Source organism: Crinia signifera, chromosome 6 (genome assembly GCF_055691185.1).
Source record: "Crinia signifera chromosome 6, ASM5569118v1, whole genome shotgun sequence".
NCBI classification, from domain to species: Eukaryota; Metazoa; Chordata; class Amphibia; order Anura; family Myobatrachidae; genus Crinia; species Crinia signifera.
In genome coordinates, this window is record NC_139222.1 from 107,091,875 (window position 1) to 107,107,871 (window position 15,997).

The following is a 15,997-nucleotide window of genomic DNA, read 5'->3' on the forward strand; positions in this document are numbered from 1 at the left end:
TAGTCAAGCTAAAGAGCCGACATCATGCACGCGCCGAAGGCGCATGCGCCAAAAAAAGGGGCGTAGTCTATTTTGACCCCTTGGGTGGGTGTGATACAAATATGCCTCCAATAGTGCAGTGCCATATATACATATGCCCCCAATAGTGCCAGATACACATATGCCCCCCACGGTGCCAGGTATGCACCACATGGTGCCGGGTATGCCCCCACAGTGCCAAAAAGCTGGTATGCCCCCACAGTGCCACAAATTGCTATGCCCCCACAGTGCCACAAACTGCTATGCCCCCACAGTGCCACAAACTGCTATGCCCCCACAGTGCAAATTTCCCAGCAGCAGCACTCACCGTTGTTGCTGCTGCTGCCAGGTGGGGAGAGGACAGTCTGGTGTCCCCTTGCAGTCCTCCTGTCATGTCACCGATGGGAGGAGAGCACAGCACACCGTGCGTCTCCTTCCCCCTCATTTCCCTGTGACTGAGCCGCCCACCAATCAAAGCTCACTGGCCGGCTCCTGATTGGCTGCTGGCCCACGAGCTCTGCTTGGCAGACGGCCCAGTCACGGCCCAGTCACAAGGATGCACAGTAAGGGGTAGGAGAGATGCGCGATGCGCGCTCTCCTCCCCTCAGAAGGAGAACGGATTCAGAGAACCGGCAGCAGGGGGGACTGGGACAGTGGGAGCAGGAGCCGCACTTTACAAGGGGGAGAGCTCAAGAGCCACAGGTTGGCCACCACTGATCTATAACAACAAAACAGAGGAGCGCCTATGGTGCCAAGCATCATTTGATAAAAGGTTTATTCTTTAAAATCCACATTCGGGATACACTGGATAAAATACAACGTACTGCAACAAGCGGTTACCTCAACCGCAGATGATATCGGCATGTAAAGTCTGCCACAGCGCAGTGTTGATGGAGCGGTTACACTCACAAAAACGGCCCAATGCGTTTCATCACTAGGACTTCGTCAGAGGGCTGGCCTGGCGTCGGTCAGTAGCCTCTAAATACCCCGCTGTAAGGGGCGTCGCTCATCAGGTACGCCTCTCTCCCAGCTGGAGTTTTATCTGTTTCACTGGCTGTGTCTACTGACGGTAAATACACTTACAGGTTATTTTTATAACCGCCATTCAAAACATGAAAGTATAAGATAATTATAATACATGAATAAAGACATATAGTTCTATAAGGAGAAGCTATACATAACTTTAACAATATATTGCTAAGTAGCAGGTATATAAATCCACTGACAAGGCTGCGAATCTTTACCTTATTATGGGAACATGGCTATTCTTAGACAGATCTTTTCTACATTAAGGTAACGTTATTACAATCAATCTACCTAGTATCCATTATCATTTTAGAAATGGGGTGATCTCTACCCCTTCATAGAGATCACCCCATTTCTAAAATGATGTTTTAGAAATGTTGTAAACTGCCGCTGTTTTAAAATTAGTTACCATCTAAAATGTTTTTCAAGGGAAACATCGATGTTGTTTGGGATGTCCATGTTTTTTGGGATGTCCATGCTGTTAGAGACATCGATGGTTGCTTATAGATGTGCTAATATCATAATATGCATCTATCATGTATTACTGATTATGATATTAAGAATCGGTCCAGAGTAATAATGGATACTAGGTAGATTGATTGTAGTAACGTTACCTTAATGTAGAAAAGATCTGTCTAATAGCCATGTTACCGTAATAGGGTAATGATTCGCAGCCTTGTCAGTGGATTTATATACCTGCTATTTAGCAATATATTGTTGACGTTATTTTTAGCTTCTCCTTATAGAACTAGATTTCTTTATTCGTGTATTCACAGATTATCATTATGCTATATTTCATGTTTTTATATTTTCATGTTTTGAATGGCGGTTATAAAACTAACCTGTAAGTGTATTTACCGTCAGTAGACACAGCCAGTGAAATAGATAAAACTGCAGCTGGGAGAGAGGCATACCTGATGAGCGACGCCCTCTAACAGCGGGGTATTTAGAGGCTACTGACCGACGCCAGGCCAGCCCTCTGACTAAGTCCTAGTGATGAAATGCGTTGGGCCGTGGCCTGGCGACGGACGCATTTGTTAGTGTAACTGCTACATCAACACTGCGCTGTGGCAGACTTTACATGCTGATATCATCTGTGGTTAAGGTAACCGCTTGTTGCGGTACGTTGTATTTTATCCAGTGTATCCTGAATGTGGATTTTAAAGAATAAACCTTTTATCAAATGATGCTTGGCACCATAGAGCGCTCCTCTGTGATATATATATATATAGTGCAGTTTATTCAGTGGGCACTCCAAGGGTTACAGTAACAAAAACCAGCATGCGTGGTGCCTTCCATAGGTCAGAATATCTGAGTAAGGACGGCTGAATAAACCGAAACATGTCATATCACTGAGCTCTTTGAATCAGTCTTATGTTTTGGAATGAGTGCCGCTGATTTACTACTGACTATATATATATATATATATATATATATATATATATATATATATATATATATATATATATATATATATATATATATATATATATATATACACACACGTCAATTGTCAAATAGAATATCTCACAATTCTCACAATAAATGAACATGGGAAACTGTGAGGTTGATTGTCCAAACGCGTTTCGTCCTATTGCAGGACTTTTTCGACTGCGCCGCTTCAGAGCTCTCACCTCAAGAAGAGCAATGTGCGGCAGATGTATCTGAATAGCCACCGTGTAAGCGACAGTGGGTACTTGTGAATGGATAAGATCCACTGCCGTTAGTCCCTCAGCACAGTGAAGCTCACCGACAGACTCCAAATGAATGCTCCTAATAGCCGCTGCTGTCGGCAGTCTGATCCAGCGATATGGAATCCAATAATGCACATATGAGAAAAGTCTCAGAAGTCTATATCAGGGGAGATAGCAATGTAGGTCTTCACAAAGTGGGTGCTGATGCATTTCAACCTTAACAGGGCCTTCTCAAAAAGGGAATCATCATTTTTATGGGACCTATTATATACCAGTCTTCTTATGCCTATTGGTTACAGGTAAATTGGTTGAGGACCTTCACCTGTTATGATCCACCTCTAATTACACCACCTCACATTAGGTAACCTAAACTAACCTTTCCGAATGAACAAATGAAAAAAAAAAAAAAAACATGGATCAGTATTGGCTTCTCCAGCTATATGTATACACATATATATATGCATACATGTGTATATATAAACCTTCTAAACATATGAATTCAAAGTATATACTTATTATTATAAAAGGTCCTGATTCGATTATATTAGCGCAGAATTCTTCAAAAATAAATGTCAGATGTACATTAGTAGTGACCAAGGCAACTGGTCCTGCGTCTGTTTCAGCATCTGCTGTCTAATTGATGCCAGGATGGAACAATGATATCAATACTGGGAAGAAACATTCTCCAGGATAAGTTTGTCTGCTTGAACATGAAGCGCAAAGCAAATCTGTTGCAAATTTTAACCTGTGGCATGAGCAGGATATTGGGTGTTAAGTAGACCTGATCGCTGCGGTCAGATAGCCACCACCCCACCAGAGTGAAAGCCCTGTGAAAATATTGCAGATCTGCGATTAGCTGCAGATCCATTTGCAACTCGCCATCTAAGGATTTTTCCAGTGTGTGCAGTCTGTGTATAGCCCAGGACCTACATGGCTGATGTAGGCTGGAGCTGATGTCACACACCCTCACTGAAAATGCTTAGGTACACCTGTGTTTTCCCTGACACTCCCAAAAAATGGCTAATTACCACACCAAAACGCTGGCTTTCGGTCAATCAACTTGCAAATGGGTTGCAATTAGAAAAAAAAAAAAAGACCCTGGATTTTATCGCTGGATGGCCTTGGGCATGCGTGTTATGATTAGTACTCATGTACAATCGATCGATAATTGGCCCACCTGTGAATTTGCAGCCCATCGCCCAGGTCTGTATAACCCCCATAGTTGGGTTGTGGTGCAGAAACATTTGGCAATGTAGGTGAGTGGGTTTCAGTGATGCAAAGAGCACAGACACTGGTCCTTTTATTATTATTATTATTATTATTATTATTATTATTATTATCATCCTTTATTTACATGGCACCAAAAGGAATCCGCAGCGCCCAATTACAGTACACAAAGGAGCAAGCAATGCAGGAAACAGTGACTTACAACTGAATACATAGAGGTAGAATACCACAGGATTTGGTGTCTTTCATGTTCTTGGAAATGGACAGGTCCTTCTGTGCTGCCATCCTAAACCAACCTACAACAATTACTTCATTCCTTCTGGTGTTTCTGTATTGTGGGTGCATTGTTATTATATAATTAGTGGTATTTCCCTGTGAAATAAAGACTGATCCACCTTCACCACATGTTGCAGTATGGGTTGGTCCATTCTAAAGACCGTGTGTGGACATTCAATGGTTTGATGAACATAATTCTGATGATTTGTCACGCCACCTTTTGTATCCTTGTATTACACCTCTTGCATGTACTGTACTCTTGCAGTTGTCTTCTACCTATTACTGTATGTATTACATTTTTAGTTATTGTTCTTTTTTCTTATTTTTAATCACTCATTTTTATTCCTGCTTCTTAAATGTTTGATATTTTGATTTTCTTGCTGTAGCCCTACATGTTAATATTCACTGCCCTATTTCCCTATGTGATGCTTTAAATATAAATCATTTTTGTCCAAATGAAGTGTTTTGTGATAAGCTAGAATTAGGCCTTAAATAAAACTTATTGAATATGGTCCACATGCACAGTTGTGTGCCAATTCCATACCTCCCAACATGACCCTCTCCAGGGGGGACACAACTCTCGGCTCCTGGACTTCCCTCATATTGTACGATTGCCGTCACCTGTTTTTTAACAGGATAATTGATAAGAAAGATGTTTCACAACAGGTGATGGTAATCATAATAGAAGAGGAATAGGAACAGAGCACTGTGTCCCTCCTGGAGAGGGTCATGTTGGGAGGTATGTTCCACCTGTGGTTTTCATATATATGAATTGCAGTGAGTACACTCACAGCAGACAAGTTTTCATTTCAGCTAAATAAATCCCCACCGGTCTAGTTATATTGTAATAAAGGAGCCTAAAATGTAATCTGTTTAGAAGGTTAATTAAGCCACCGACAATAAAAATCCAGAGATTGGCACTGCTGCAATAAGCATACATAGGTGGGTACTCAATGTTTAGGTCACGGTGGTCGAATTTGCTCGACCGCCGTGACCCTGTCCCGTTCTCGGTCAGCTTGACTGAGAACATGCAGGCGGGATTCAAGGGAAGAGAAGGGGGTGTGGCCATGAGTTGCGAGATAGTTTGGTAAATATGTATATCAGCAGTGTTCTCCCCAGTTTTTTTTCCAGCCGGGTGGCATCGAGAAGTAGCCAGGTTGAGGTCTCCACAATAATAAACCTGGTCTTGTGGGGTATGTTTTATAAAAGAGAGATATATGCACAATTAACTGGGTACTTATACATCCGCCTGTCGGTATTTATAACAAGTATATTTGTAATGCATAGGTATATAACAACTACTGATGCTGCTATGTACCACTGCACAGGGAGAAAAATTGTTTATAGGCCGGTAGCAAGAACCAAATTATGGGTCTGCCGAGATGTAAATTCCGGCTCTTAGAGGTGGGTTTTGTTCTGTGATTGTACCACAACAAGCTTGATGTATCAGCAAAATTTGGACAAGTAATAATGCTCCCTATTGGTGGGTCAGTTGGTGCTAATTACAGTTCAGGGGCGACTCGTGACACAAGTCTCCGCATCTGCACCTAGTGACAAGAGATGGATATTGAATTCCGTGCAATTCAATAGGAGGAAGACCCAACGCTACAGTCCCCACACTGTGCAGCAGGAGCCGCATAGTGTATCTGCTCACTGCTGCCTTACAGGGGACAAAGCCACGACCAGGATCATTGTGTGCAGTGGCTGCTGGGACAAGCATGAAGGGGTAGAACCAGTGCTCTGGTCTCCGTGTCTACAGTGCGGCATGAGCCAGATAGAGTGTCCTCTCACTGCAGCCATGCTGGAGACAGAGCCGTGGCTGGAGTCCCTTGTTACCTAAAGCCCCCCCCCTGAGGTGCAGAGAGATAGGCTGGTGTGTGGCAGACAAGACAGGGCGCATGCATACAGACAGCTTGGGGATCCTGTGTGACATCGGTAGAGCTCATCCGTGTCAGTCACCTGATCTTCCCATCGAGCAGTATGTACGGAATCAGTGTTTGCTTGCAAGGTCTAATTAAGAGTGTCTGGACTCGGGTAGATTTATTAAGCTCGGTGAAGTGATAAAGTGTCTGGGTTTTATCACCGTCCAATCAGCTCCTACCTGTCATTTTTTAAACCAAGCCTCTAACTTCACAGTTAGGAGCTGATTGGCCGTTCATAAAATACCAGCAACATTATCACTTCACCAAGCTTATTAAATCTGGCCCTCAGAGTCTCTTGCCAGGCGGACCGCCAAAAAATTTATGCCGCGTGAGAACACTGTTCAGTATTTCCCAAACTCGGTCCTCAAAGTACACTAAAAGGGAATATACACAGGGTCATTTTCACCAAATTTCTAAGCAATCTCTCCAGACCGATCATGCTATGCATATAGCCCCAGGCGATGACAGTACGCATCACCTGCAGAGAAAGAATCTTTCTAGGTTGATCGTGGTGCTTTGCCTATATTTTATAATAATGTATTTGAACAATTGTTTTTACCTGATGTCCAGCATTTGGGAGCAAATGGTTGGTTGTCATTTGCACCCATACCTTAACAGATTCTTGCTCCAATGAGACAGATTGCTAGACAGATAAACCTTTAGGTGTGTACTCCACTTTAAGGTGATAAATCAAATGATTTGTCGCTTTGAGGTGAATCCGAACAACAAATCAGCCAGCACTATCGCGCATTCCTTTGTGTTGTGTGTTGCATCTTTAATCAATTATTTTCAAATTGTCTAGTGTGTACGTACTGCCTAATATGTGTGTGTGTGTGTGTGTGTATGTATGTATATTTTTTTTGGGGGGGGGGGGGCGGGGGGTATTTAAGGAAAATTGGGATGTCCAGTGTGTCGTTTTCCCATCTTCAGTGTTTACCCAGCTTTAGTGTGTATCAAGGACCGTGGTTGACAACCCCCTATAGTATTGACATCCATTATTATTATTAATACACAGAACATGTTATTGTTTTTTTTATTTTGAAGATATTTACTTTACTCTACTATAAATGACCCAAACACCCAGAATATAGCATATTAATTTGGAATTACAATTTACTCACCAGTGTGTTTGAATTGTGAACCCAATTGTATAGTCCTTTATTGATACAATTTACATCCAAATACATGTTTTATTTCAAAACATTTGCACAATACACTTAGTTGTGATAGGTGTGACGCACACATCAACTACAACGTGCATCAGTAAACATAGCGTTAAATTTGTATCTGATTGTCGAATTTTGTATATATTTTTTTTAAATCTTGGTGAAGTTGATTAATTTGAAATATGTTAGAAATCCTACTCAATCTGTCTTCTCCCCTTCATTTGCATAGAATGGCAGTGGCATCAGAGAGAGGAACTGCTAGCAAAAGAGAGGGAGAAGACTTGTAAAAAAGGTAAATCGTTAACAAACATGCATGCTGTAAAGGCAATTTATACATTAAGGGTTATTTTTCAGGCTACTCTGACATACGCAGTCCTTTATATTATAGGTTAAAACACAAGTAAAATGCATATAACCCCACATTGCATATGTGCATGCATTTATTATGTGCTAATCACATAAAATAGATTAGATATCTGTGTCAATATAGGAAGTTGTCATCTTGTTCCAGCCTAAAGAATATTGAAACATGTAAGTAAACATTTTCCACATGCTCCCATTGAGATGAGCATAATAATAGCACAGCAAAAACACAGAGACCGCTTAAGTACACAATTTTTAATGGCATGGGGTATATATAGGTACAGCTTCCTAAGGGTGCGGGGCTTATCACGTGAAGCATACTTACCTGACCCCCTGTAGGGATTACCTCCATTGGGATGCTGGCCTCTGTTTTGTGACCGCCTGCACACACACCACTAGCCGGTGACTTACCATTCTCTTCCATACACCATCAGAATAAAATGTCTGTCAAACCCATAGACCAATTATCTGACATGCAGACAACATCCAATATCAATGAAATACACCATATTGGATGTTTTCAGTCTGTCAACTTGTCAAAAAGTTGAATCGGATCACCAATTATCGGTTCGTTCAGAACCGCCGGATGATTTTGCGCGTTCGGTAACAAATATTCTCTGTTAAAATATCAGCTCTTAATTGGCTGACCAGGACAATAATTGAACAGTATATGCCCAGCATAAGTAATATACATTGTTCTGCATTGTTAATGCTTATTGACTGAGGCATTGGTTCACAGTGAATTGACTGGAGGCATCCTCGTACTGGGTCAGCTCAGATGACAGCCGAGGAATAAAATGAAGGCCTTATTTTTTCCATGCTTGTTATCACCTGTCCCAATGTACCATCCATGGGGGGGATGGTTTGATTGTGCTCAATTACTTAAGAAAGAAGATATAGTATTCTTTGGTACTTGTTTCCTAGCACGGCGCCAAATTTCAGTATGTACGGTACCGTACTGAAATCGCATCGCATGACGTTATAGTGGCATGCGATGTGATGCGATTTCAGTACGGCTCCCATTCCCGCTCCCTGTCATTCCCGCCCCCTGTCAGATCCTCTCAGAAATCATTCTGAGGTGATTTTCTGACAGGACTGGAAGCATCCCTCAGAGCTGCTGGTGAACTATCGCAGAACTATAGCAAGTTTTACAAATGGCTGCATCGATTAACATCTTCAGCTTGCCTCAGATGGAGGAGGAGGCTATCCAACAGCATGAACTCCTTCCGCTGATGCAGAATTGCGCAAATGGGCACGCAATGCACCTCTCAGTGAAGGAGTGTATGTGGCAGTGCCATGTTAAAGTTTGCCTGCTGAAGATGAGCCTCAGAGCGGCCCACTGGTTTCCAGGGTGCCGCTTATCGTTTGTCACCTTTGTGCGCTTCATTTACTCCTGGGCCCAGGAGCTCACCTCCTTTGAATATTGTGGGCAGCAGTTTGACATATCTAAGAAAACTGCGGTCATGTATAACCGCTGGATGCGGGAGGCTTGCGCCATGGACATTATGGCGCAGCCACAGTGGCGGATCGGTGGACCTGGCCACATTGTGGAGGTAGATGAAACGTTGTTTGTGAAGCGCAAAAGTAACGTAGGCCGGACTTTACCACAGCAGTGGATTTTTGGTGGGATATGTCGGGAAACCGGACATTGTTTCCTTCAAATGGTGCCCAGGCATGATGCCACCACTTTGAAGCCACGCTTCGGGCTCGCTGTGCTCGCCACACTTTATAACATCAACTCCACGCCGATGTGGATAGTGGGGGTATGAAAAGGTCGGAGGATGTGTTTCGCCGCCCCTCGGGGGCACCCTGCGCTCGCCATGCTTCGGGGTGGCGTCGATAGTGGAGGTGACACAAAACAATGCCATAGGTGCTTTTAATAGTAAGCACCCATCACATCTCATACTAAGCACACATCACATCTCATCACATCTCATAATAAGCACACATCACATCTCATCGCATGGGTGCTTCTACTATGAAATATCGCATCGCATCGGATCGCACCCATGCGACATTTCATTGTATAAGCACTCCTTAATATGGGCATCGCATCGCACGGCACTATACACGCTGTGCGATCCGATGCGATTTCACTACGGAGAATAGCCCAGTACGAATTTAGCTAGGAAACAAGTACCTATATTTTTTTAAAGCAAAATGCAAATCACACTTTACAAGATGTACCCTAACGTTCCAAATATCTTGCATAATATACAAAAAAAACACAACTGTTTGTGAATAATTCACAATAACTGATATTTCTGGCACCACACGGCTCAAAGCCAGGTGCCTGCCAGTCACACACTGCCAGCGCCGCTGAGGAAGGAGCTGAGACTGAGTGAAATGGTGCTACCAGTGGCGTAACTATCGTCCCGCAGCCCCCGCGGTGGCGGGGAGGCACTGAGGGTATGTGGGCGCCGAGGGGGCTGCGGGACGATAGTTACTCACGGGTTGCCTTCTGCCGCCGGTGGTTTTATTTGCACCGGGTCCCAGCTCTCCCGAGTCCCGGCAGCCGCAGCGCCTCTAATACAAAAAGGTGACACTTGGAAAATGGCTGCCCCCATACCGCAGACAGTTTTTCGTCTGCAGTATGGGGGCAGCCGTTTTCCAAGTGTCACTTTTTCATTAGCAGCAGTAAACGGGAGAGCCGCCCGGGACCCGGCGCAGACGGATGCGGCCACGCCGGCCAGAGGTAACACACACAAACACGTCACACATACATACAAACACAACCCCCCCCCCCCCCCGCCGTACCCCGGCTCCCCTCCGCTCCGTTTTTTCTTACCGGGGGGGGTGCCTCCTGCATTGTCGGCAGGGGGGCGCAGAAAATCTAGTTACGCCGCTGGGTGCTACCTCACTCTCAGCTCCTGGACATTACAGAAATCTCAGCGGCTGTGGTGGTGACTGAAATCCCGCGAGAGGCTGACAGTGACTTCAGCAGCACCTCGGCAGTTGGTGCTGGCAGCGGCTGTGTAGTGGGAAAATTGGAGACACAGCTGAATCATGCTCTGCTCCAATTTCAGTACCAATAGCGTGTGCGATTCGGGGGGAGTGTGGAGACTTTAGGAGAACCGCCACTGTGGTCCCGCTTGGATCCGGTAACGCATGCCAGTGGTATAACCTTTATTACATGCATATGAGCAGTATCAATGGCTAGTTCTTGAGCGCCCATACACATGTTTACAGGGGGAGCTACTTGTGTAATAGCCTAGGGCACCTGGAACCTTTAATCAGGCCCTGTGTAACTGGCAGAAGTTGGGGTGAGGCAGAGGTTCATATTGTTCTGAGGAGGAGGCTTTGTTGTTTACCGCCATTTTTATTGTATGTCTCATTACAGGAACGCCTGACGAAGCAAACCGTAAGGACACCGCTTTACCTTTCTGACTAGAACTGATCTTAAAAAGTAAAAAAATAAATAATAATAAGTAACTTTGGCAAGTGAAAAAAAAAAGAACCTCAAGAAATAGACATTTTGCGGTGCAGCCTGTAGGCTTGGGACTAAAATGAATCTTTCAGTATCTGTGTATCTTCTAATGCAGGCTACAACGTAACCGCCACCTTCCACTACTAAATTTCATTTTCTTTCTTTATCTTCTTTGTTTTGGCCAGTCCGCTTGTATTTCCTGTATCATTATACACCTGTAGTTTATAATTGTACTCTGCCCCATATGTAATATCTGCTCTGTATATGCCCTGAAAAAAATAAGACAGTACTACTGTATCTTAGAATGACCCAGAAAGGTGACAAGCTACAAAGATTTGTTTTGCTAATGTGACAGATTTTTTTTTTATACCACTTAAGGGCAAATCCACCAACTGCAAGTCATCACAATGATCAGTGTGACAATCTGTGAAGTTGGACACAATTGTGCTGTGTTCCCAGGCACCTCCAAAATCCTAAAATGAATGTCATTTGAACCATGTTTGCTTCTCAATGTCTATTCACATGCCCGTTTCATGTTGTGTTTAGGAGGTAACCCCCAGCCACATTTTAATTAGCCGCACAACTGTTTTATTTAGCGTAAGAGTGGACATAACCTATCACACAGTTTCTTATAAATAACAGTCCAATATCTATGAAGCGCAGAGTGCTGTAAGGAGAGCTGGAAATGTGTATGGTGGCAGCATTGGTAGTCTATTGCCATGGCTCTGACAATTGGGGAGGTTTATCAGCATGGATGGGATCTGTGTGTGGCCATGGTCAATTATCTATGGTCAGCTCTGTACAAAGAGGCATACGGTGGTCACCTTATCAATTCACACATCAGTGATGTCATTAGCTCCTATAGTAGGTACTGGTAGCATGCACTCCAGCGTGTGTGTGTGTAGCTGGTGTTTCCAGACCCTGTTCCTGCCATGATAATGACAATGCACTGCAGGCTAATTATTACACATAATTAACCAACAAACGCTTTAATAAAGGCTTTTGATTCTAAATCTTGCAATGCATTAAAGGTGGTTTCCACCTTAAAGATTAGATACGTACATGTGCTCATTTACATTTTATTAAATTATATTTTTGTTTTCAGGGTCCTGTGTTTTTCAGCCTTGTGTTTATATCATTAGGTGGAGTGCATTATTATTATTGTCCTTTGATAAGAGCTGTACTTTCTGCAGTAAACACAATGTTCTCCAGTCATATAGCGGACAACTTGCTTTATCTGCCTGCTGATCTAAAAACATGGCTGGGAAAGTCAGAAGGAAGTGAAGGTACAACATGTTTAGTGAAAGCTATAGGGGAACAGGTATGCTAATAAATGGAAGGAACCTCATTTACACATTGCATTTCCCACTAGTTATCATGCTTGCAAATCCGAATTTGTCTCACCTTAGTACATTTGTAGCCTGCGCCCTTGTATGAACTGTTAATTACATGTTAGAATTGTGTCGTATGACACTGAGTGATATCTAGAAATGGCCCATTCTTTGTTCCTTCTATTTTTAGGGAATCACCATATTTATTTTGTGTATTTTAAACCTATACCAGCCATGTGCTCCTCTTGTCTTACCTACATATCATTGCCTCATGAGAACCCATCCTGTTTGCATGTTACTCCTGTAAAGACCAGTCTGGTGTTGGTTATTTATCAAGATATCATTCTCTAGATTATGACCAAGTTCATTTCCTTTACCCTCCTGCAGTCTTTCCAGGGGTATATACTAACAACATGCTGTTCTAATTCAAGTTGTCTTTATTTCCTGGGGGAGGGGGGAATCAGTTTTTGTCTGTGTATAAATGTAGCAGTTCCACCATGTCCTAATTGGACTTTATGTAGTGTAACTTTCTCACCACCAGAGGGAGCTGCTAATGTTGGCATTACATCTAGCTTGACAAGGGTTGACACTTCTCAGCTATTACGTATTTCACAGATGAGCTAACAAAAACATATATAGCCTATATTCATGTTATGTCACATCCAGTCACAATGTATTTATTAGCAGATATCTGTATGACTGTCCAGTTGTTCTTTTAATGTATGTAATTTATCATTATATAACAACCTTGCATACATGTCATAGTTCTGTGGCTTGACCTGTTAGGTTTTACACATATTCTCCATATTTCCCTCTCCGAGATTTCTTACCTACGTTTGTGGTTTTGGGTTGCCCTTACATTGTCCCGGATGAATCAGGAACTACATATTAAGGCTACATACACACTGGCATTAAAATGATAGGCTAATGCTAAGCGCAAATAAATTGATCGGAAAGTATAAATTATTATCTAGCGAGTCTATACATATTTGGGCATTTTTTGGTTTTTCTGTTAACACAGTTAAACATGTCTTCATCTCCATGAAGGGTGCATTGAAAGCATAATGAGATATGGATAAGAGGTGGTTATGTTTCCACATGCATATGGTAACGCGTAATAACAAATTCCCATTTTTAACTGATACATGTTACAAAAAAAAAAAAAAACACAGAATAACATGGCTAAGTTCAGTTCCTGTGTGTTTGTGTATCTGCTTTTGTCAGTTTTTACTCACATTTCAAATACCCATTGCAAATGCTGATATGTACGTAGCTTTACTCACTACTCCTGTTTATGTTAAGTTCTGCTCTGTGTATACTGAGTCCTGTATTACAGAGGGTTTATATATATATATATATATATATATATATATATATTCCTCTTGTAATTAAATGTAGTTTCAATCTGTTCAGTATTCTAAAGAAAAAAATAATAATTAAAAAATATATAGTTTTACCCAAATTTGGTGAATACAATACCCATACCTTCATTACAAAGCATAGTTACATAGTTACATAGTAGGTAAGGCTGAAAAAAGATTTGCGTCCATCTAGTTCAACCTGGTATAGATATCCATTGCTGATTTGGTAGGTTCTGGTATTTTACAGACAATTTATATTTCTTATTTGTACCCATGGATGTTTTTCTCCAGTAAATGTTTGTCCAACTTTGCCTTGAACGCATTTAATGAGCCAGCCGTTACCACCTCTCTGGGAAGAGAGTTCCAGAGTTTGACTGTTCTGACCGTAAAGAAATTCTTTCTACTAGCTGAATGAAATCTTTTTTCTTCTAATCTATACTCATGCCCTCGCGTCCTAGATTCCTTTCTAGTAGAAAAGAGGGTGTGTGACAGTTCCTTATATTGGCCCTTGATATACTTGTACAAAGCAAGCGAACAGAACTTGCATTTGGGTGCAGCACATCATTATGGCCTCTAGGTGGAGGTATTTAAGATGAGATGATACTACCTAGGTGACTGTAAATAAATATTAGATGAGGATTTTGCAGGGAGATTTAAAATAACTATCCTTTAAAAGGCAAAACTAAAAGCCTCTTTAAAACCCCGAGCCAAAAATGAGGAAAAATCGGATTATTCACAATCTTTTCCCTATTCCAACGCCCCCCCCCCCCCCCCCCCCCCCCCCGTGAAAACTTTGAGAATATATAACTGAGTACATTACATCAACTGCTTTTTATTTGTTTAAGATTGTAGTCATGTCCCTTCATATGATGTTAGTCTGTCCCTACCATGATAATCAATACCCAGAATTTCACACAGCTAATTCAGTGACATTGATGATAGCAATGTAATGTGGCTTGTGTCATAGATTAATATGAATGTATGGTTGCAGGAACTGCTTCTTTTTTGCCATGATAGACACTTGTTACACCTATGTCCTTCTCTGAATATAATGACTCATTTATCCCTATGTCTGGTGAACACTGCATATCATCATTTTTTCTTCCCTATTCTTTCCATTCACCACATTGGGGACCCATTATGTGTCCTAGAGGTGTTTGAATTCTAGTCCCTGCATGCGTTGAGGAGCCCCATGGGACAGCAGCCTGTGCTCCCAGCTCCCCTCTTGGTCAGACCAGGGGCTCAGTTTGATTCTGAATGTATCCGAAACGCATTTTCTTTCCTAGCATATTCTCATTATGCGTCTCCAGACGGCCCCACGCACTGGCCACTCTGCTCTGCTTGTCTAGACTAATAAAAATTCAATAATGTTATGAGTGGAGTGTCTTACTTTTCTACGCGTTGTGTTGTCTGTGACCGTGCTATGATATAAGGTGGACTTTGCACTGCTTCAGGAAGCAGAACACATTATAGCTTACACATTGTAAATAGTTATGTTCTCGGTTAAAAATAAGATTTCATTTAGCTTGCAATGAAAGAGATATATAATGCTATTGTTTAATGACTGGGGGTGCAGTATCAATACACCAGCTGTAGGTGGTGCTGAATGATTGGTTGGTTTCCTGGTAAGTGAAACTGTTCATAGACATTCCTCATTACAACATACTTGCCTACCTGACTCTCTCCTTCAGGGAGAAAATGCTCTGTTCCTGGATTTCCCTGGTAATGTATGATTGCTAGGTAATTGATAAGAAAGGTGTATCACCACAGGGGATGGCAATCATACATTACCAGGGAAGTCCAGGTACAGAGCATTTTCTCCCTCATGGAGAGGGTCAGGTAGGAAAGCATGCATTACATCCTTCATAAAGTTCCATACACACTGGGCGTTTTTGCCCAGTGTGTATGCTGACCGATGATGGGAAAAATCGCTGGGGGGAAATAATGCTCCGTGCATAAACACAGAGTGTTTTTGCCCGTTTTCCGGGGGGTGGACGGCTTCCATAGCAGGATGCTATAAAAAATCGTCCACCCCGTCGCTCATACCAGCAGATGATGTGGGAGCACGCATTAGCGTTTACCGCTCATTGCTGCCGTGTACACCCTAGGCAGCTATCGAGCTGAAAGACACTCTAATGAGTAAACTGAGCGTCTTTCAGCTCAAAGTAGCCCAGTGTGTATGGGCC

General features: G+C 42.5%; 1 protein-coding gene across 3 annotated transcripts in view; it reads left to right on the forward strand.

Moving 5' to 3' along the window:
* The window catches only part of YTHDF1 (YTH N6-methyladenosine RNA binding protein F1), a 37,617-nt gene extending 22,433 nt beyond the window's left edge, over window positions 1-15,184 (forward strand). For 2 of the 3 annotated variants that reach the window (XM_083146775.1, XM_083146776.1), the window contains exons 5-6: window positions 7,559-7,621; window positions 11,033-15,184. In XM_083146775.1, the coding sequence (XP_083002901.1) occupies window positions 7,559-7,591 (33 nt within the window). In that variant the 3' untranslated portion in view covers window positions 7,592-7,621; window positions 11,033-15,184. The remainder of the gene's footprint in view (window positions 1-7,558; window positions 7,622-11,032) is intronic. The other variant, XR_014444434.1, reaches the window with a different exon arrangement.
* Window positions 15,185-15,997: the final 813 nt, after the last annotated feature.